The sequence below is a fragment of the Lingula anatina genome, chromosome 5, assembly GCF_051362555.1.
Source record: "Lingula anatina isolate TDL-2025a chromosome 5, LinAna3.0, whole genome shotgun sequence".
Classification (NCBI taxonomy): domain Eukaryota; kingdom Metazoa; phylum Brachiopoda; class Lingulata; order Lingulida; family Lingulidae; genus Lingula; species Lingula anatina.
In genome coordinates, this window is record NC_141771.1 from 18,545,520 (window position 1) to 18,568,481 (window position 22,962).

General features: G+C 38.3%; 2 protein-coding genes and 2 long non-coding RNA genes across 4 annotated transcripts; 3 read left to right on the forward strand and 1 right to left on the reverse strand.

Annotated features, from left to right (window-relative positions):
* Positions 1 to 1,236: 1,236 nt before the first annotated feature.
* LOC147761782 (uncharacterized) lies at positions 1,237 to 8,471 on the forward strand. The gene is made up of 3 exons (XM_087012409.1): positions 1,237 to 1,916; positions 6,286 to 6,374; positions 6,875 to 8,471. Exons 2-3 carry the CDS (start codon positions 6,317 to 6,319, stop codon positions 7,393 to 7,395), a joined length of 579 nt encoding a protein of 192 aa, XP_086868535.1. The 5' UTR covers positions 1,237 to 1,916; positions 6,286 to 6,316; the 3' UTR covers positions 7,396 to 8,471.
* A 3,776-nt stretch (positions 8,472 to 12,247) lies between these two features.
* Positions 12,248 to 13,269, forward strand: LOC147761783 (uncharacterized). The gene is made up of 2 exons (XM_087012395.1): positions 12,248 to 12,380; positions 12,616 to 13,269. The coding sequence occupies exons 1-2, from the start codon at positions 12,276 to 12,278 to the stop codon at positions 12,910 to 12,912; spliced, it is 402 nt and encodes a 133-aa protein (XP_086868521.1). The 5' UTR covers positions 12,248 to 12,275; the 3' UTR covers positions 12,913 to 13,269.
* On the reverse strand, positions 13,073 to 14,271 carry LOC106163887 (uncharacterized). Its single transcript, XR_001238513.3, has 3 exons — positions 13,906 to 14,271; positions 13,421 to 13,521; positions 13,073 to 13,154 (listed from the first exon to the last, which is right to left on the reverse strand). It is a non-coding gene; the product is annotated as an uncharacterized LOC106163887 (long non-coding RNA).
* Positions 14,272 to 19,903: 5,632 nt separating this feature from the next.
* Positions 19,904 to 22,044, forward strand: LOC147761784 (uncharacterized). Its single transcript, XR_015334873.1, has 2 exons — positions 19,904 to 20,196; positions 21,361 to 22,044. It is a non-coding gene; the product is annotated as an uncharacterized LOC147761784 (long non-coding RNA).
* Positions 22,045 to 22,962: the final 918 nt, after the last annotated feature.

Sequence of the window (22,962 nt, forward strand, 5' to 3'; positions counted from 1 at the left end):
TCTGTGTCTGTGTTCTTTCATGACTTTCTTGCTAACTTCGGTGACAATAGATGTGAAGAGACTATGGTCGCCTCGAGTGGTTTAGATCATATCAAAAGCTCACAGTCTTCCAAAATAAGGATCAGCAGTTGACAAGCTTACTAATTGCCGATGCAATTGAAATGCCAGGTAGTTGACCAAGGCAAGAGCTCGCTAGGCTAATTAAATGTGTTAATTACACACCACCGCACTTCCCAAGCCAGGTAATGACAAGTAACTCAACCATATATATAGTATTTATTTATTAACGTGACATATGATATAGATATACAAATCACCCGGCCTCATGGGCCTACAAGTCAACGAACTTTGTACATATATCAGAAACAAAACAAAGAGAAAAAACTATGATTAGGGTTGAAAGTTATGACTAAGCAAACACTATAATTCATAAATGTGTGTGTGAGCCAGTGTGGGGGTTGAGGGCAGTGGAGGATATGGGCGTAAAAAGATAATGTGGAAGACTGTCAGAAAATATCCCTGGACCCGCCCCTGCTCGGCCATCGGGGATTGTGTGCACCGCTGTAATATCATCAACCGTTACCTGTACAGTATAGTACTTCTCAGTGTTCCTTAAGGACCTTGCACATAGCATTCCTTAAGGACCTTGCACACAACATTCCTTAAGGACCTTGCACACAACATTCCTTAAGGACCTTGCACACAACATTCCTTAAGGACCTTGCTCACAACATTCTTTAAGGACCTTACTCACAACATCCCAGGTGTTCCCGTATTCCTTCGCTTTCACCCCCATTTTTATGGTATTTCCCGGTGGTATTGTTTTCTATAGTTAGCGATTTTGATAACAGTTTTTTTGTAGAAAAGTTTCAACTGGTTGCTGTAATCGAATATTTCATACATTTTTTGCTAAAGAAACGTCAAATTGGCCACTTAGTTATTTGTTCCAGAGATACATGCATCTGATGTCATGTACATGTAGATCGAACGACGTGTGTGTGTGTGTGTGTGTGCGTGCGTGTGCGCGTGCGTGCGTGTCCCGACAGAGCAGAGCAATCCCCCCAGCCACATTTTTGCCTATCCACTCGATGCATCAAAAAGGGATCACCCATTGAGAGTGCAATCAAGTTTATGACATGATTATGTGCAGATTAAATGTCTGTCATAGTAGAAAAGTCCATTCCCGTCCACTGAAATATTTATGAAGCTATAGTAGAAATACACGTGTCCTTGGCGGATAGCGAGTGGTTGGCGACACGATATTGTGGGTTGGTTGTTAGTCATCAGAAACGATTGGTTCGATTTATAAATATTCCCGTATGTCCCTTGTGACACAAAACCAGGCTTAAAAGTTGTGTCTGTACACTACAAACACAGGTGGATGATATATAAAGACAATGCTTCTTGTTGGAGGATACGGATCATCACCCATTTCAATATTTGTCCTCCGCTACATTTTAATATAGCCATCGGCTCAAATTTAGTAGCGACGTGACTACAGACGGTGTTCGTGTTTTTCTGGTTTAGCAGGAAAGAGCGCTTCCTCTGTACTGTCAGCCAGTGACGCAAGGCTTGTCAATATTCTATGAGGAAAAGTGTCATTGTTTTCATTATTGCTGTTGCATTTGATATATAGCAAAATTCTAGGGAATTCAAGGAGTATCAAAGCTCGAATTGTGACAATTGGTGTCAGTTTCAATTGGCCAGGATACGTCTCAAAACGGTTTCAAAGTTCTTTTTATTTGCCAAACGTATATAAAACATATCTGCTGATTATCTGGCACATTTCAACGTCGACTGGCAGAATAATATTCAAATTGCGGAGATTAGCTTATCAAAAAGGCTAGAAGTCGAGACCGAACAAGACTGCAGGACCGGGGCAGAGTATACTAGAGGATAACAGCACAAACAGCCAGGTAAATATATCGCTCTAGGTTTTCATGTGTTATGTCCTGTGTAGGCGTGAAGTTTCTTTCCTAGTTCAATACCATGTGGGCAAAGACAAAGGGAAAAGGCACCTTTCGACCCAGGGGCGGATCCAGGATTATTCGAAAGGGGGAGGGGGTGGCGCGGATGCAAACCCGACCCTTCCCCACCTACTTGGCGTGGGGGTTTAAGGCCCTTCATCGGGTCCAGAAAAATTTTGGTGTTTTAGAGAGTAAACGGTTCCATTTTGTACGGTTTATAACTATGATTTAGCTAGTCAAAATTCTAATTTTAAGAGGGGACCATTGGTGTGATTTTTTTCAGAAATCGCAGGGGGGGGGGGGTGTCAAGACCCCTGACACACCCCCTAAATCTGCCATATGCACCAATTACTACTGTTGTACGCTTGCAGAATAAGTGAAATTATATAAGATAACAACCGCTGTTATTGTGAATATGGCGACTATTGTGTTATGCCACATAAATCCCAAAACCTCAATGCAGTTGCCATCGTAGCATCCATCTGGCTGGTAAATAAGTACACAAATGATAGCCCGAAAATGCAATACCGAAATGTAGCGATTTTGTTGGCTTTTGCGTAATGGCTTTCTTTGAGACTTCAATAGTCTCTCTCCAGTTAAACATTACATTTTAAGCAAAGATAAAGGTTATCAGACGATTAAAAATAAGTGTCTTAGGTCCCATTCAGAATGGATTATTCGAGTACTTACTGATCCGCCGACTAAATATAAGTTTATTGAGCACTAAATGATATGAATACACAATTACAAAATATGGCCGACCACAGTTCAAAAGCGATGTTGCTGATTCCTGGTGGTCTCCCCGACTCCACACGCGCCTTAAAACGGATTTAATCTCTGCTCCGAAGTTTAATTGCTAGGCCCCTGCAGCGACGGCGCGTGTGGAGGCGGGGAGACCATCAGGAATGAGCGACATCGCTTTTGAACTGTGGTCGGCCATATTTAGTCGGCGGAACAGTAAGTTCTCGGATCATCCATTCTTAATTGGGCCTTAGTTCAATAAAAGGAGTGCCCAGATGTGCACTCCCCAGGTTGTTGTTTGGAGGCAGACGGGACACCTACAGGTACTGGTCAAGAAAATGTGCGATGCATGCGTGTGTACGTGTGTGTGTGTGTGTACGTGTGTGTGTGTTTGTGTGTGTATTTGTGTGTTTGTGTATGTGAATGTGTGTGCGTGCGTGCGTGTGTGTGTGCTTGTGTGCGTGCGTGCGTGCAAGTACGTGCGTGTGTGTGTGTGTGAGAGAGAGAGGGGATCTCTATATTACAAAATTCTAATGAAAAGACCATATTTTAGGATAGGAATAATAATCAACTGTAGAAATAAGGACCTCATCTATGTGGAAACACCAAGGGCTCATTCCCATTGAAGCGATCTTTCCAATAAGATAGATCCAACTCCGCGGGGACTCTCGCTGAATGCAAAACGCGTATAATCACCAGCTTTTCTGTATTGAACGCAACGTCAGGAGGAGGCGTGTTTATCTGTTAAACTGACTGCATTCAGCGTGAGTCCCTGCGGAGTTGGATCGATCTACGTAGACCGAAAGTTTCAATGGGAATGAGCCCAAAGACTGGTCCTGGCATGTAAATAACATTCAGCGGGTTTCACTTCACTTTACAAGTTGACTTGCAGCTGCGTGGGCCAATCATAATATTAATGCGTCTGATTGACCGTGCGTTTAGGAGACTAGATTACGTAACAATCGAGCCATTAAGTTGTCAATCCCCCTTGGGCTTTGCACACAGATAAAGAGGAACTCGAACTTCGAAATTTTGGCTTTGGTGGTTTTTTTTTTACCTTGATCACCGATAAAAAGGGCATCAAGACCTTTGTAAAAACGATTCCGTTGTAGGAGCAATAACATCAATTCCCTGTTGACTTAGCTTCATAGTGAGATATTCTTGAGACATCAAAATCTGAATGTCGACACCGTTTTCTAAGCCTAACACGACATTTTCCAATCAAACGTCGTCTTGCGTTTTGCCGTCTAGCTGTGGCTTTTGGTACTACATGTATAAAGGCACAAAGACAAATGTACTACAAGATTACACAAGACACCGAGTGTGACTATGTCATTAATGTTTACAAATTGCAAGTCAAGTTTTCTATTCTTTAGTTCAAATAGTTCTCAGGTTAACGAAAATTTGAATACTGTAAAACCTTGTTCAACACTGAGGAGAAGAGGTGGTTTTTGCAGGATTGCCTCGACACTACTTGGCATCATGGTGTAGGATGTTGTGTTTGGCTTGGTTTTCCTCCAGACACTCCAGTACTTAAAAAAGGGTTTTGTGGTTAATATGGGTGTTAGTGCTAAAAGATCTGCGAGTAGTGTTAGTAAACCAGGCCTACCCAACTACCAGACTCGGCACCGAATGATCCTGAATTCACCGGTATATCAGACCACACTACCCGTTTTCAAGGTGTGAGTCAGTACGCATTACACAGTATCATACCCTGAACAAATTTTGAGTGGTGATGCAATGCTTTTCAACCCCGCTGAGAATCGTCACTATCACATCGCGTACTAGGCAAGAGCGGTGTCGCGTCTGATACTGTGAAATGCTAATACACACCTTGAAAACGGGTAGTGTGGTCCGATTTACCGGTGAATTCAGGATCATTCGGTGCCGAGTCTGGTAGTTGGGTAGGCCTGAAAACACCTAATCCGTTTATAAGGCCTGAACCCAAAACTTTGTACAGGTTAGAGGCAGTATACAGCACTGGAAACTTGATGTGAACATTGTGTTTTATTTTCTACTCCAGCTGTAGCAGCGACAGTTTTTTCGTCAAAATAAGCTACATGTTCCATTATCTTGCTATAAATCAAAAATTTTTATTTTGACGTTTGTATGGGTAACCACGCAACAGGGTTATTGACGCCTTCTTTTTAGGTAATAATGATGATAAATTATTCAGCTTATATATTACATGTCAGTAACGGCGTTTTTATCGACCTGTATATTTTTCAAGGCAGCCAAAACCGACTGATTGAAAACATGTCTGTAGTATGCAGGAGAAATAATCCCCTTTGTTTTTCTCATTACTGCGCTTACCTACCGGTTTCTACGCCATGATAAATAAACCGACAATCGAAAGTGTAACATATAACTCTTACGTAAGAATGAATATGGCCATATCAGTAATTTACGAAATTGTTTGATGAATCGTTTTCAAACACTGCAGATAAAATGTGTGCCAGGTAGGACATTTACCAGTACAAATGTACCAGTGATAGCAATTTAGGTACTCTCATTCTGAATTGATCTACAGAGATCTGACCAAGTGCAAAGTTTGATAGGAAAACAGTATGGTTTTGTCATTTATAACCGATATATGACTTACCTTAAGGGAGCCTTTTACAGCCACTAGCATATATACAGTCTACAGTCTTTTAAGACCATCGTTGACAACCACGAGTTTCTCACTAAACAACAGTAGTGGGATTTATGAATTTTCATCCTGCATATATAGGCATACTGGTGCAAGTACACGATACAAAACCACGATCTTATTGCTAATATCATGAATGTTCAGTATCATAAATCGACTAAAACTACTCAGTCTTCAATTAAAAAAAACAGCAGTATTACAATAATGCTTGGGGATAAAATGCTTTTATAAGAAAAACATTAAAACTTAAAAATGAATTTCTTTTTTAAATTATTTGACACCTTTTAAATGTAAGTCTACGAAAATAGGTCACTGAGTTTAACGTAATTGCAGTCAAGCGTAGTAATACAAAACTCGGGAGATAAGGTGATGGGTCGTTTGTTACAAACAAGGAAGATACGATGCCTCAATAACAGCTGAAATCAATGTTATACCATGTGGTTGAAAATCATGACATTGATAACAAAAACCATCTGACGTTTTCCAGCCGCTGTCAGAAAACATGAACATGTACTGTAGTTAAACCTCGAATATCTTGTCAGGTGGATTTTGGAGTGCTGATTTCTGTATCACATGCCTCCAAGTTTTGTGCCTAGTATCTTATAAAAGAAAAAACGATAGTTAAGCATAAGAAATGCCCCAAACGGCCCTATTTAAAATATCTATTATTATTATTATTATTATTATTATTATGGACAATTATAACCTTTCAAAGTTGTAGATTATAAATGTACATTGCAATGTTATTGTAAAAAATATAATAATTTTTGACGCCTGCCGATTTATTATCCATCATGTTTTTTTCTTTTTTTTTTCATTTGTGGACTTCTTCGAATACAAATTAAAATTAAAATGAAGACTACAAAGATCTACAAATGCGTACACTTTGCAGCATTGTATTATTACAAGCAGTTTCTTTCTTTTTAGGGTAATTGCTTCCTTTCATGTGAAGAAGAGCATGAAGACTACCATTTCAACAAAGATAGCCAAGGCCCTGATATTGATCGTATTAGTAGGTGGGTGAGAGCATGTTCTCGAGCTATTATGCCAAATTGTCAATTTATTATTTATAATCTTTCGCTTTAGGTTAAACATCTCCCTCTCTCTCTCTCTCTCTCTCTCTCTCTCTCTCTCTACAGTGGATTGTTATTCCTATCGTAAAATATGGTCTTTTCATTAGATTTTTGTAATATATAGACCCTCTCTCTCTCTCTCTCCCTCTCTCTCTCTCTCTCTCTCCAATAATGTGTTCAGTGTGCCAATGAGAAACCTCTGTTACCTAACATAATAGTTTCAAAAGAAGAAAATACTTCGTAAATGAATATTTTATGGCTTCACTTTGTTTTCATCTGCATCATTCATTCTTTCATCCTTTTCTCCACCTCGAACTTGTCCCACACGTCAATCTGTCCTCAGTTTTTGCCTGGTTATCTTTCATTTTTCTTTGCCTTTCTCCTTACCTGCCTTTACCGCACTCTAGATATGCTTTTCAGTAATACCCTTTTAATACTTTTAGGTGACATCAGCGCCCGGTACATCACAGACAAGGATTGGCTATATAATTTGGGCTCTCCAAACACCAACGGTCGCCGCCATCTTGGGGTCAGTGACCGGGCGGCCATTCCCCCAGGTCAAAATAAGCTGTTTTTGCTGCTCGATACGCCACAGTATCAATTGGCAAGAAGAGACCGGCGTTTGCCAGACTATAATGAAGACTACACCGATGAAAGTGTCTATAATCAATTAGTTGACTATGATGCTCCCTTGAGTGGACAGGAACTACCGGATACATATGGCGAACTGGGGCCAGAGGAAAATGCCATATCTGACAATGCCTATGGATATTTGCAGCGTCTTAAGCCCTATTTCAGGGTCAAAGGATGGAGCCGTCCTAAATGCCAAGACAGCCCCGTGCCGGGATGTGTTGGTCCAGTGTTAGAGAATAGCGTCGTTGGTGTGTTATCACCAAAATCCCCAAATAAGCGCAAACCTCAGTGTTCATCTTTTAACTGTCGAAAGAATAAAAAGAAAAAGTAAAAAAAAAAAAAAAAAAAAAAAAAAAAACGGACTGGCAACTTACGGGAAACCGAAGCTACCAGTAATTGGCCTAGTTAGACACTTTTGACCTTGGAGAGCAGGTTTTTAATGAACGAAAACGAATAATAATTTTTCGTTTTAAAAGAAACTAACAAATTCAGTCTTAAACTTGTAGTTATTTCACAAACCGTTGACTTTGATTTAACAATGGTCTTTTGCTCTGTTGCGCGCATGGATTGTGGTCTATACGAGGGTCCAACTTGCCCCAAGTCAAGGGGCCAAACTAGTGCACATTTTTAATCTAAAGTGTTGCAGCCATTTTTGGTGCTAGAATGGACTACGATGATACATTTCTGTGAAACTTGAAACAGTGAGCTTCAGTTTGATGCTTCATATATACATCCGATCAAAAGCCTATGAAAATAGATTTTAAAATTTCTTAAATAAAGTTACTTTAAAATGCAGAATTCTTTCATTTGGACTCACTGCCTAAATAAAACTTTTGTACGACCGATGCTTTCTTAGCATTACTGGATAAGGTCACTTTACAAAATGATGTGATAATTTTTTTTTACCCCGAACTTACTTTTTCATAAATTGACGGGGGGCCAACTTATACCGGGGTCCAACTAACCCCGGCCTTCCCTATATCGTGACCTCGTGCATTTACACCCTTTTTGCATCGAGTAGTACACTCAGTCGATTTTGAGAGGTCTTACACGTAATCAAGCTACAGGAATTGTTAGTCCATTTCGTAGGTTTTCCTCAAGTGAGCATTTTGCTGTTTTAGTTAATTGGTCATGTTGCACATGGGCACTAGTGTCCGTTTAGGTGACTCTCTTACAGCGTATTCAAATCAGCGGTCTTCCTGGCATGCTCTTGAGCCTGCTTTTGTCACAGATAATTTCTTAAATTTATTTTTTTTTGTGTTTTCTTCTATCATTAAATAGACATGATTGTATTATGCGGTACAATTCTAGCAATTTAATTTTTTGAAAAGATATGCAAAACGTCAGTCTTGAATCGTCCAGAATAAAGATTTATACATTTTCAAGGTATTTCTTCAACCTTTTTTGTGATGCAAATAAAGAAATTTGTTTTATGAGGACTTTAATTTAATTTACCTATTTTTTTACAGATTGGTGGATGTTCATTTAATACATAGTTTCGTTTCATGCACATAATTGTCTAAGGCATCCTTAGATGTGCCCCATACTAAAACACATTTAACAATCAGACAAAATATTTCTATAGTGTTTGGTCTTCCTGCTGGCAGAAAAAGAGAAAATTTTAGTATGGCATCGTTTTAAAGAGTAAAAAAAGGATGTCAGTAATAATATGATGCACAGATACGGGATCCGACAGTATATTTTGAATTTGTCAAGGCTCTGATGACGTGAACACAAAATTGTAAAAACTTTGGCAGCGCACGGGCAGTGAGGACATCCGGAGACCCTTTCCACAAACACACGAGGCCTGTGTCACAAAACGCCTTGGTAAAAACTGAGTAAATTGGGACAAAGTGAAGAGTGTTCAAATCTTGCAGTGGTCCATGTGGAAAAAAATTTAAATGATTTTGGCAGTAGAATGAAACAGCCTCGACCAATATCTGACGTAACTAATTAGCTACTTAATCATCGAAGAGAATTCATCTTTGTGATCTGCTTTCCATGCAAACAAAGCAAGCTAGGGCACATGTATATATAACACTTAGCGTGATGTGCAGACCATTATATACAGGAGAAAATGCCTCTCATCTTCAACAGTGGCAGATCCAGAGATATGTTCTGACAGTTTTCAAAATTGTCTTTGTTCATCCATCCTCCATTTTTGACCATCTTACGACATAAAAAAAATTAGATGCCAGTCAGTGTAACTTGAAAAAAATTCTGACCGTCTTCGGGAAGACCCAGAAGACGGCCTCCGTCCGCGCCTGTACTATATCCAAATTTTAGTGTGGGCAGCACCTATTCCTTCTACATATCTGCCCCTGTCCATCGCAATTCTGTTGTCATTTAATCTGAATTTTGCTAAAAACTTATTATATGTGGATTTTCAGTGCCAAACATTTCTCTGATTCAAATGTTTTTCTCGCTGTTTTATGTTTTAAAATTGCTTCGCTATCTCGATAATACGAATAATTCTTCCCCAAACTGTTTTTAAAACGATCGATTTATTTTTGGGTTCTAGGTTTGTGGAGTTATCAAAACTTTTGGATGTGATTCCCATGCCATTAGGATTGATTAGCGGGTTTATTGTATTACATTTCGTTCATGTTCAAGGTTACGCCCGACACTACATAGCTTTTTTTGTCAATTGTGTCGATTTCACGTACTGAGCAACAACCTGATTTAAATTTTATAAAATCAGTCGCAACAAAGTAATTTTGTGCTTGAAAGATTGAAAGATGAAAGATGCATATAAAGTCAATTTTCTTCACCACAAAAGCCAACCAAATGCCAGCATATAGTTTCAAATAGTATAACTAAGAGAATTACCAAAAGACATTGTTTAATATTACCCGAAAATTATATTTGAACGGAATTTTTCTGCTAGCTTTCTATACTTTATATAAATGTGGGAGAAAAGTAGTTCAGATAAGTAGGTTAAATTTCTGATCAAAAATTTAAAGAAAGGAGCAGTCTAAGGCTTCGTTCACATGCAATGTCTATTTTCTAAATTCTATTTTCTATTCGCGCTATCTTATGATCACGGTCTGTGCACTGAATATCCCGCCGCGTAATTACTGGCAGCGCGAGCCAGTTACTTATAGTAACTTATAGTAACTGGCTCGCGCTGCCAGTAATTACACCGCGGGATATTCAGTGCACAGACCGTGATCATAAGACATACCGCGAATAGAAAATAGAATTTAGAAAATAGACATTGCATGTGAACGAAGCCTTAAGCTCATCGAGTGATTTATTCAGTTTATCCCTTGGCATGTCGAATTTATTTGAGTCATATAAGAAACGTGTAGAAGTGGTTTATATGTGTTACTGAGAATCCACGCTCCACCTCAGTTCATATGTACCTGTAAAAACGCTTAATTGACTGCTTTAATAGCGAAAAAAAAGGTGTGACATTGACTGGTATGTCTGTCTCAACAACAATTGTGCTTTAACCATCACACCAAAGGCAATCTTAACACATTTCTATCTCTACCTTGGGTCAGTTTTGTTCACTTAAAAATAGTTATAGTTTATTCATCAATGAAAAGATTTGATATACAAAATAAAAATTAAGTATTGTCATTAACAACAATAAAAACATCGAACAAGCACCACTTATGGTTCATGAATAATATAACATATTATCAGAAGTTGAAATCAAGTTCCAATTCATTTATTCAGTATTTCAGGCCTACAAGCCAAGAGTACATCACTATTAAAAATACATTTGCAGCCTATTAGCTTAAAAAAGACTAACACCCCTGATATTTTAGCTATATGTTGGTCATATATTAGAGATAAAATTGCATTTTTCAGGTCTGAAATGCTTTTTCAGAGAGGTAAAATAATATGAATTTTTGCACAATTTCTGATATTTTATAAGGGCACCGAAAATTTTTTATATTTGAGAGGGCGAACAGTGCCATTTGGTACGGTTTAAAACTATGATTCAGCTAGAGCGCTGAAGTTAGTGTCTAGTTTCTAGTTTTCAGTTTCGTTTTTCAAAAACGAACCTGGCAACCAGAAACTTTGTTTCGTTTTTCAAAAACGACTCTGGCAACCAGAAACTAGTTTCGTTTTTCAAAAACGATTCTGGCATCCAGAAACTAGTGTCGTTTTTCAAAAACGATTCTCAGAAGTCAGAATCAGTTTTACAGAGAATGTAACCGTCTTTCCGTGCCGTGCTAGGAGGCCGAGTTGACCGCCGCTACCAGTCACAGGCAGCCTGCATAGCGGAAGCTGGGATTGGAGTTTAGGTGGGGCTGGGGCTGAGGGTGGGGGTGGGTAAATAAGGGAGAGGGTAAAAAGGGGGAAGGGGCCCCCGGGGCCTCCCTTTGTAGTTTGAAATATAATTTTCAAGTTTATTAAATTTTAAAAAATCGATTCTAAATGGTGGATGAGGGGGATAAGGGACCCCCCATCCGTCTGGGATCTCCCCTAAGTAGTATGAAGTATAATTTTTAATTTCATTGAATTTTTCAAAAACGATTCTAATGCCCAGAGGCCAGTGTCGTTTTTTGAAAAACGATTCTGGCAACAAGAAACCAGTGTCGTTTTACAATAAGTGTGTACCCTAAATTGTTTTTAAGATGACTTAAGCATTAGGTGGCAAACGCCTCTCCATTAAAGAGATAACAACTGTTCGTTTTGGCCAAAAAATTGATATCCCGGAATAAACAACAATTTTTCTACATTCAAAGCTCGCCTCTGTTTTTTTTTTTCTAAAAAGTTTGTGAAATATAGATCCCATACTAAGAGTTATTATCTCCTAAAATGAAACTGCTTTGGAGAACAACTGTCGTTTGAGAAGTTCAAAATTGACATTTCAATTTTTGTTGGGTCATCACAGTCAGCTTTTTGTTCCAATGCTTACTGTTATCAATATGGTTATGTTTATTTTAGTCTGTTTCCTCTACTTTCGTGAGGAAGATTACACTTCCGCGTAAGTTGTACTTGCTGTTGTCGCTTTTAGTATTAATAATGAGTTTGTCAACTTATTCATTATGTCTTTGTTATCGATGTTTAAGTAATTGTGTCGTTTACCGTGCTTAGAATGTTAATTTTTAAGACATTCTTCACCTAACATTATGTAGCGATTTGGGGGAGAAAACACTCTACCGACTAAACAATTATTTCTTCGTTTTTATGTGATAATACATGAGGTTTTTAAGTTAGGGCAACTTGATTTTTATTGTATTAATAATCGTTATGTGCACTCCTTTTGCAGATGAGAAAAAAAGACTGAAGCCAGGAGCGATACCATCCATATTTCCATTTAATAATTCGCAAAGTATCAGATCCGATGAAGTGGAGGTAAATATAACGCATGATATAATAACAGATTTATAAATAAAATGTTTCTTTTTATTTGTATAAGTATCTGTCTTAATACTTGAAATACTATAGAAGGACTAAAGGGGACAAGAGGCAGTCAGATCTGCGTCATTTCTGTCATCTACACAGATTTTATGTGTTAATTAACAATGAAGTATTTTTCTTTGTGTAATTCATAAACTTATGTATTTATTTTTTGTTGTATCCTATATAGGACGAGTCTCAAACAGATGAAGCAGTGGCAGACAAACATGAAGACTGCGCTGGTGAGAGCCAAAAAGAAAGTACAGCTTCCCAGTGTGATATCACTACACCATCAGACACAAGAGGAAGCATCATGCTGTACCAGAAAAATGCAAAGGCTGTCCAGTATCAAACTGGATTTAATCATATTGAACATTTCATGTTGTTTTTCAATGGCCTTGGGCCAGCAGCTCACCACTTGAATTTTAAATGTTTGTCACCAGGGCCAATGTTTTTTGATCATTATGAAACTGAGACGAGCCTTTGACGATTATTTAGCTCTCCGTTTCAAGCTATCGGTAACAACGGTGTCAGAAATAATAAGCACATGGATCAACTTTGTTTTTCCAGCTCAGTGAAATGAACACTTGGCCAGAACGTGACATTGTTGCCGACTATATGTCTGTAAATTTTAAGAAATATGGAGTCTTGATTTCATGGTTAAACAACAGTGAGTGGCATAATTTGTCCTTGTCTTGTCTTTCGGTTGCGTTCAAAATATCACCAAACCTAAAAATGATAAAATTAAATTAGTGAGATAGGTTTTTTTTACTGTTCTTTTCAATTTGTATTCCAAATGCAAAATGAAATTGTACATTCATAGCATTAAATGTTGACCTTCAAACCATGATATATCATCTCACAACTTGTATTTATGTATTATAATGCAACTACAGGTAGGCCTATATATAGTAGCTCAAGGTAGGACACGATATTGATACAAGCCATTTGAACAAGTAAAAAACAAGCAAACTTATTTTCGTTTGCACACCTACCTCGATGCTGTTATTCTCCATGATCTTTCTTCATGCCATACTCGACTTTTACTTTGGCCTCTAGTTCTGTTTTCAAGTTCTGACACTTCCTTCTCTGTGACCTACCAACATCAATGCAATTATGAGGGAGTGAAAAAAACAATGATGCTAACAAAACGATGCTAACATTCTTGGCAAACACCGTTTTGATTGTCTACCTCATCTACACTTAGTTATGTCAACTGTCATGGAGTGCCTACAATAAACATATTTTAAACATAAATCCCTTCATTATATTCTCGGAATATGGAAATACGCAATGACAATATCGTTATCTTGAAATATAGTAATAAATTAGGCATATAAGTAGTGCGGAACTAGCCGCCGCTTACACCTGGCTTTTGACAGGGAGCTCACACAGTAACCCATATTTTACGGGAAGATTCGAGCGCGAAACCTTCAATATTAATGATACAATTGACACATTTATAAGTAAATACACTAACCTTTCTACCAAATCCTGTTTCTTTCCTCTAGTGGAGGCTCCTCTTTCAACTAGTTGAAGTTTTAACTTCGCCACCGTTTGCTTCCCATACTCTAAAGCCATTTCTACACGGACGCGAAAACGAGGCTATCTTCAATAACCACTATTACCCCAGCGCCCTCTTTAGGACAAACGGCTCCGCGTATAGCCCCATTAGACCCCATTCCCAGAGATTAGATCGATCCAAACTAGATCGACCTAACTCCCTGGGGGTTCACGCTAAATAGCTGTCAGCCGAGCGGGCACGAAAGTTAATTACCCCCTTACAGCTTGTAGTAGGCGGGACGGACATTTAAGCCGGATTATCTGACAGCAATCTAGTGAGACTCCCCACGGGATAGTTCGATCTAAATGTCTGGGAATACGCCCTTAAACTGTTTGAAAAGATAGTACAACCTACTGGCCCAAATATTTGGTTTATATGCATGCTAGTTATTTTCTGGTATTAATGTCAATTTTGTTTAAACAGTTTTGTCATTTTTGCTGATATATGCCCCCTCTTTATTTTTTAAGTTTATAGAATTTGTCATTTGCTTTTGTTCTATGTAGATCACGATACACAAAACCGCTGAAACAGAACTATGAGTGACAATGACCGAAATACGGAGGCACTTTGTTGGTATTTTTTTTTTTTGAAACTTTTCCCATTGCTTTGCCCAAAAATTATTGGTAGTACTTGTATATTGTAGATAAATTTATTTATCCTGGTATACTCAAAGTATGCAGTTTTTCTGTTACACAAATTTAATTTTGAAAGTTTATGGTTCACGCACATTAACAGTGTAACACACTTCTTTTATATGGAATTGCATCTTGTTCATTATTTAGCCATTTTCGCAATAAAACGTTTCTTTATTATTGCTGTAAAATAGGGTCTGACAAAGTATATTTTCACGGCTATATGACTTAAAAGTTCATGTACAATACCGGTGATTAGAAATGTATTAACGTATGTTAAAGATTAACACATAGAATAAAGTACCCTTTGTCTGGAGAAAATGAAAAGCATGTAATTTATCACCTCTAGAGAATTATCTGGCATACGACGAAAAGCTGATTTAATTCTGCAATACACCTAGACATCTAGCTGCATCTAAAATAATCTTAGCTGTATGGTATGCTGGTACGATGAATAAAATTGCTGGTTTAATTTCAATTTTAAAACAATTATCAGGAACACAAAAACGATTCAATATATCTGGGATACCCATTATCTGACTAAAAAGTAACGATCCTATGCATTTTAATTTGTATTTTATATTGTGGCGCCTGTTACATCTCATATATGATTCTAGATGCTTTGTGTTAAATAATAATTTTAAACAAAAGTTCCTTGCTTCTGGATGTCTTAATAGTTGTTTTAAGATCAATTGAAATAAATTTGGCCCGCCAAAACGAAAAGAAAAAGGCCCAGTCACCTAAAAACATTCTCACCCAGCCTAGTAAAGACACCTGAGAGGCCAACTATATTCTATCCCCCCTCCCAACAAACAAACACACACACACACGAATGATCTAGTAACTTAATGTCAAAATCAATCTATTTTATTTATTTATGACGGTATTTTTTCATTTTTGAAATACAACACTCCTTTTTTTAGATGCAGAACCGTTCTATTTTGTTTACTTAAATAAAATTTAACTTGCTCCACCCAACAGCAAGGCGAGGTCCCCAGGAGACTTCAATCCCCCCACTCCCACTCCCCGGCCTAGGATATTTTATGGTAGACAACGATCGGCGGCCACTCGCACGACGGGGAAAAAATCGTGATATTCCGGACAAATTCCGCAGTGAAGGTTACCTGTGCACTGTAGACACTGGAGAGCGCGAGGAGAGGCTTCCGCGGTGAGGGTTATGGTGGCGGTAGGCAATTATCACAGGTTGCCTCTCCCTCCCTCCGCTCCTGTTTCTCTTTGCAAGAACGATTCTGGCTTCTCAGAATCATTTTTGAAAAACGACACTAGTTTCTGGATGCCAGAATCGATTTTGAAAAACGACACTAGTTTCTGGTTGCCAGAATCGTTTTTAAAAAACGACATTAGTTTCTGGTTGCCAGGTTCGTTTTTGAAAAACGAAACTGGAAACTAGAAACTAGACACTAACTTCAGCGCCCTGATTCAGCTAGTCAAAATATTATTACAAGAGGGGACCAGAAATCGAAGGGGGTGGGGAGTTAGGACCCCCCCACCCCCACCCCTCTAAATCCGCCACTGTCCATATACCCGTAGGGAATATTTCGTCTGTAAGATAAAAATACCCCTACCCTTACCTGCCACTAGTGGGATGTACACATTCAACAAAACCAGCTCAATTTTCCAGAGCGTACTCACTTTTTGATCAGTTTCAATATGCTGAATACTTCAAAAGCCTCCGCTTCCGATTGTTTAAATTTTTTATGATACTTTACGGAAAGTCACGAAGCTCCGTGTGCTTTCAATAGACGTCACGTTTTCGTTATTAACGATTCATTTTTAATGCAGACCGCATATATCTATTTTCACGTCAACGGAGACCTGGGTTTTGTCTGTACTATGAAAACTTTAAAATATTATATATTGGGATATTACGCATGAATAAGGGTTAAAATCAAAACCCATTTTGATCAGCCTCCAGTTTTTTTATTCGGTAGCATTATAACGTTGTGGCTTCGGAGTTTTTTCCGGTGCGAGGGAGGTTTTTCATCAGCATCTAGTACTTAAATGGATGTGGTAGCTAGATTTGGAATGTACGACTTCCCCCCCAAGAAGAAGGACAGGAGACATACAGTCCAACCAGGTCAGTTTGCCGGCGAGAAACCTACACCGTAGGAAATTTCAGTAACCGAAGAAGAAAGAACACGAAAATACCAAGACCAAACAAAGCCGACGAAAACATAAAAAAAAATATATATATATATATATATCAAGGTAGGTGTGTTTCAAATCTCCGCCTTATTTAATTTTGGCATGTTATCATTTTCAAAACTTTAAGATAAACCGAAATATGCAGTGTATAGGCAATTTTCCCAAAATATTAAATATGATGTAATCTAAAAAAAATAAAAACAGTCGTAGTAAGTACCAAATACGAGAGGAAAAAAGATCACAGTATCAGTTTCATTATAATTCTAAATATACCGGATGTTTCTGGGCTCATGACGGCACTCGAACTGAAACCGGTTTGGGTCTGTCTGATTTCAGTGGCGGATTTAGAAGGGGGTGTCTGGGAGATCTGACCCCACCGTTCGATTTCTGAAAAAAAACCCACACCAATGATCCCCTCTTGAATTTAGAATTTTGACTAGCTGACTCGTAGTTCTAAAGTGTACCAAATGGCCCTCTAACATACCCAAAATTTTGGAGGCCCAAAAGGGGAGGGGAGAGGGTCGGCTTTGCATCCGCGGCCTGTCAGTCCTAAAAACCGGACCCCCCTTCAAATAATCCTAGATCCACTACTGGATTTGGAGTAATATTTAGAAATTATGTTGTTGGATAAGAATCAGTTTGGATAAGAATCAATGAATACTTGAAGAAGAAAAGAATTAAATGCACGAGAGTTCAGGTCTTATAAAGTTATTTCTTTGAAAGAACTGTTAAATTTGCACTGTAGTATAAAACGTTTACTAAACGTTTACTTAGAAAAAAAGAACGCATATTTCAATATATCAAACCAATGTGTATTCCACAAGAATATAACCATCGGGTAATAATTGTGTTTTGGCATAGCATTTGTTCCTGGTATCAAACCCTGCTGTGGGTACATAAGTCTGGGCAAAACGTAATTTCAGTGTTTTTCAGTGGCTTTTGTTACAGCCGTTATAATACTGAATAGGAGATAGATCCGCATTATATTTACAGACTTGACATTTGATATGGAATGTTTTTTCCAAATCATAATCCATCAGTTTTTTTTTCCTATTTTGCAGACTGATAAATGAAAATAAGGATTAAAATCGTGTCTTAATTACTTTTGATAATCTATCCGATGTCATTGTGACATCAGTTTATTAATTGAATTCGCCGGTGAAGCAAACAAAAATACATTGCCTATAATACGACAACCATTGAAAGCGATATTTTGGATCTCCATATTTTCCAAATTATCGTCTTTAAAAGAGTTACACGCCCCATAAAGGCCCCTTATGTTAGTGTCTATAGTCACAGCAACAGTCGCTGTTATGCCTGACCTCATCTCCCTGCATGCTCCTAGCTTTCAAGCGGCAAGGCATACTGTGGGATAGGTTTTTGGAATTCAATCTGGAATAAAATTCCAGGAAACGGTTAAAACTTGTCCAGTTTGGTTCAGTTTTGTTTTAAGACGCTGTTGATTCGGCGACTAATGACCTACCCACATATTGTCTATGTGGTTCAAATATGGCGATTTTGATGACCAAGGTAGCTGCTCATTCCCTTGGTTCTGTAAGTTATCTGCTATTAAAAGTGCACTGTGTGAACCGGCAATCTGATCGTGCAACCTAAAATTGTTCCTAAGGTACCCCCCTATCAGATGATAGTCAGCTGGTTCCCAGATTATTCCTTTATTTGATCTGGTTCAGGTTTTCATCGATGACTTCCATTGGTGTTTTGGCACCAATGTGGTATCCACTCCAAATATTGACGCTGTCAATGATCCTAGTCACTTCAGAAGCGGCACTCGCCTTGTCGTTGGCCTCTTCAGGATGTCTGTAAACACTGTTTTGACCAGTTTAGCGGTACAGGTGAAATCTGACCTCAATAAAGAAAACCACGCGGTTTCAATGTTCTACCCAGAAAATGTCATGGTCCCCAGATCATTAGAGAAACAGACTACGCTGTTTTGCTGTTTACAGTGACTTCCTCAGAGGTGGCCTGGTATTCTAACCTGCTAAAACTAGTTTGGTGTTCGCTAAGAACCTTGAAAAACGCGTTTTGGTGACAATTTGCCCCTCATTCAAAACGGACTGGGTGGTTTTGGTTTAATGCATTGCAGCAGCATATCCTGAAAGACATTGAGTCCTGTACCCTGGTGGTAAGATATCGATACATTGGGCGTGGTCTCTGTGTGGGTACATAAGTCTGGGCATTACTCTATGAAACTGTGCGGACCGTTCCGTTTGGAGCAATAATCTGTCTTGCAATGTCTGTCTTTTTCGCGCCATTCTGGCACAGCTTAACAATTTTGTAAAACACTCCTTAACTCATTTTACGCACTGCAAAACCAACCGCTTGCATGCAAAATTTCAAATTCTTCTATGTAGTAGTTGCTGACATATGGACACTTTTTAGATAGAACCATGCTTCGCCAAAGCCAAGCTTTGACCAGCCCAAAGGAGCACTAACCGATTAAATCACTGCATATTACACAATGCAGCAGTGCAACAGACTTGGTAATCAATTAATTGGTAGCGACACACCTGACTTCTCCAGTCAGATATCTTATATGAGATCTGGGTTTTTTAATAAAGAACGCATTTTTACCTAGGTATACCTTTAAAACTGAAATATTCCATAATAAATGTCAAGTCTGTATATTCCCACTGCTGCCCACTTGGGTTTCGTATCATCATTAAGTTTTGAGATTATCTAAATCAATATAATGGAAATATGAATAATTCATATAAAATAAATACCGGGTACATAGATCAGGATTTGTCGCAACCATACTGACTATAAAAAGCAAGCTTCACCCATAGTTCAGTGTATAGTTGCTTGGTGATAAGCTATTATTAACGTCGTTTGGCAATATTTAAAAATTTTAACGCTCTCGTCAGCAGAGATAATACACCGCAAAAAGCGGTTAGTATAATATCATCCTTAAACGCACCAATTAGGCCGCATTCAGCGCTGAAAGCTAGCAAACGAACAATACCTTTCTCTGAAACAGGAAGTCTACCCTCCATTTAGTTATAATTTAGGGTTAGCCTCACCTAAGTGGGTCAAAATCTAGGGGGAGGCTTACCTGTACAAATGAATGGGAAGCGGACTCTCTGTTACGGGGAACACTGGCCTCGCTTCCTCTTGTCCTGGAGGTTCCAGGTCACGGCCTGTCGTGTGGTGCTGGGTTCTGTTTTTCTCCAGGGTGTGTCCAGCCACCCCCATTCCCTTCTCAAAAATGTGCTTGGCCACTGGTTTAAAAACCGCCTACAGTAGTACTATATCCCTCCCAGAGTTTCATATGGACCAATATTTTATCGTTATTTTTTACCAGGTCGGGTATCTTTTCCACAATCGTTGACGACTATGGCGACTTTAAAAATGACGATTATAACATGTGCAATACTGCTGTTCTTTGCAGGTAAGTTGTGGCGATTATCTCCACCTTCCTTTGGTTTTTCCATTCTTTGATTTTTTTCTCCTTTGCCCTCTTATTCATTTTTTCTTCTCTCTGTATTTGCTTTTAAATAAAATGTTTACTGCTTTTTGTTACTTTACCATTAATTAACTTTCCCCAAAATTCTTTCTCTTTTTCTAAATTTATTTTTCCTCATCGCCTGCTTTTCTTTTCTTTTTTTTTTTTTCTGTCAAAATAGTACGGCGACTTTGAGATCATATATCTCATCAAGCATTACATAAAGCATAACGTCATTTGTGACACCATAATTCTGTATTTTGCATGCATTAAAAACGTTGTCATAATTATCGGTCGCGAAAAGTAAGCATTACACGATTAACTTATGAAAACTGCCATTATATGAAGTTATTGTATAAATTAGTGTATTCTGCCTGAGTTTATTCGTCGATGACTATGGCGACGGACCGCTTCTTATTTCTTTTTTGCTTCCTTCCACCCTTTATTCATTTGCTTCCTTCCTCCGTTTCTTTCTTTTTTATCATCTCTTCTTCCTTTCTCTTATTCCTACAGTTCTTCTTACCTTCGTTGTTGTGTAACGGGGAATTTACCTTGCTTTTACTCACAGGAATTGTTTTGCTTCTTGTTCTAATAACTCTCTTACTATTTCTAGTTCTACTACTACCACTACTACTACTCCTACTACTACTACTACTACTACTTCTACTACTACTGCCACCACTACTACTACTGCTACTACTACTACTACTGCTACAACTACCACTACCACTACTACTTCTACTGCTACTACTACTACTACTACTACTACTGCTACTTACTACTACTACTGCTACTGCTACTGCTACTACTACTACTACTACTGCTACTACTACTACTACTACTGCTACTTCTGCTACTACTACTACTACTACTACTGCTACTACTACTACCACTACTACTACTACTACTACTACTTATCTTCCTTGTCTCATCCTCATCCTCCCCTCCTACTCCGCACTAATAGATATTGCTAGGTCACGCGACGGCGCGTGCGTTGGCAGGGAGACCATCAGGGAATTAGCGGCATCACTTTTTGAGTGGGGTCGGCCATAGTTAGTCCGCAGATTATCTGTTCTGAATGAGCTCTTAATTTCCTCTTTCATTGACCAGGTAACATCAGCGCTATGAACGTCATGCATGAGGGTCTGCTCTACCAATGCCAGCTGGTCCAGAGGGTTTTACAACAACAGCTACCATGGGCTTATCCGATGAGAAGAAAAACAAGGAGTGCTTATTGCAGGCCGTGCAAGTGCCCATCAGAAAAGCCAGACTATGAAAAGAATAAAAGAACTTACAAATGCGTGAAGGCAGGGAGATCTAACTGTCATGGTTCTTAACGCGTCGGACTCTGTTCAAGGCAGAGACGCGTTTGGCTTCCGCTTTATACTGAAGAGGTGGGCTTACTTGTAAATGTATTATTACTAAGTATCGGGAGCACGTGTTTGTGTCACGTCACGTGTTTTACAAAATTAGTATACAAACATGGAAGTAGAACTGGAAGAATAATGTGCACTTAAGTCACGTCACAGAGGTCAGAATGACCCTAGCTAACTACTTAGTTTATTTGAGTTTTCAGCCCAATCAAGTTTTTCTTACCATTTAAAAGATTGATATTCTGCTTCATTCAGACAGGCTCAGAATGTCTTATTAAGACTGTTAAAAATATCAATTTATATCTGAAAAATTAATAATAAGCTTTCAGACACACACCAAATGTAAACCCTCAAGTTTGTTCTAGGAAGATAATGCTTTTTTAACTTTAATGTGACAAAAAAAGAATAAATACTTCTGTGACTCTTTTGTTTGGTTTTCATAGATTTCATTATCGTTTTTAAATTGTCTTTTTTTATTCCAACTCCCGGTGGGAAAAAAAGTGATAATTTGCTATTTATAGCTCAAGTCAAATGTAAACCAAGAAAAATTAACAAGTCGTGCATGGCGGCTGACATTACCCCAGTGTTATATGGAACTGGATTTATGAACAAATAATATATTAAAATTCTGTTTTCTTAGGACGCATTCACAACAGTGGACTAACTAGTCCGAGGGTCAAATATGGCGACCCACTACAAAGCTTGACGTCTTATCCGCTAATAGATGCTGAATAGTGGATCGGCCATATTTGACTCTCGGACTAGTAAGTCCACTGTTCTGAATGCGGCCTTATATGAAAAACTAAATCTACTCACTATGTTAAATACTTAAAGCCAAATTTTATCTAGAAGTTAATGAACTGAAAAAAGTGAAATTTTAATAATCAGTGACATGTTGAAAATAAAAATTGGACAATAATTACGCTTAAACAAAGTAAATGATTACCGAAAGAGGGGGATGCAGCTAGCACACACACTGTGCATCTTCAAGTAAAAAGAAAGCATTTATTTAAATAAACTCTTCTTTGTCATTTTTATTTTAATATCGTTAAAAGTTATCTTTTGATAGGGTGATTACATTTAGAAGAGCAATATCCTTCATCTACAATACTGCACCACTATACATTTGACCGTAATCCGCAATTAAAATACAAACAAATCAGAATAGTTATTTAGATCACAGCATTACTATCAAAACACTTTCTTATTTAGTCTTTTTATTTCCAATAATTATACATGGTCTTCAATTAATGTCTTTTACTGCAAAGAAGTTCATCGGGTATTCGATGGACGTACGATCCTAAAATCCGTGCGTCCGGTTGTGGTCGAGGCATAAATT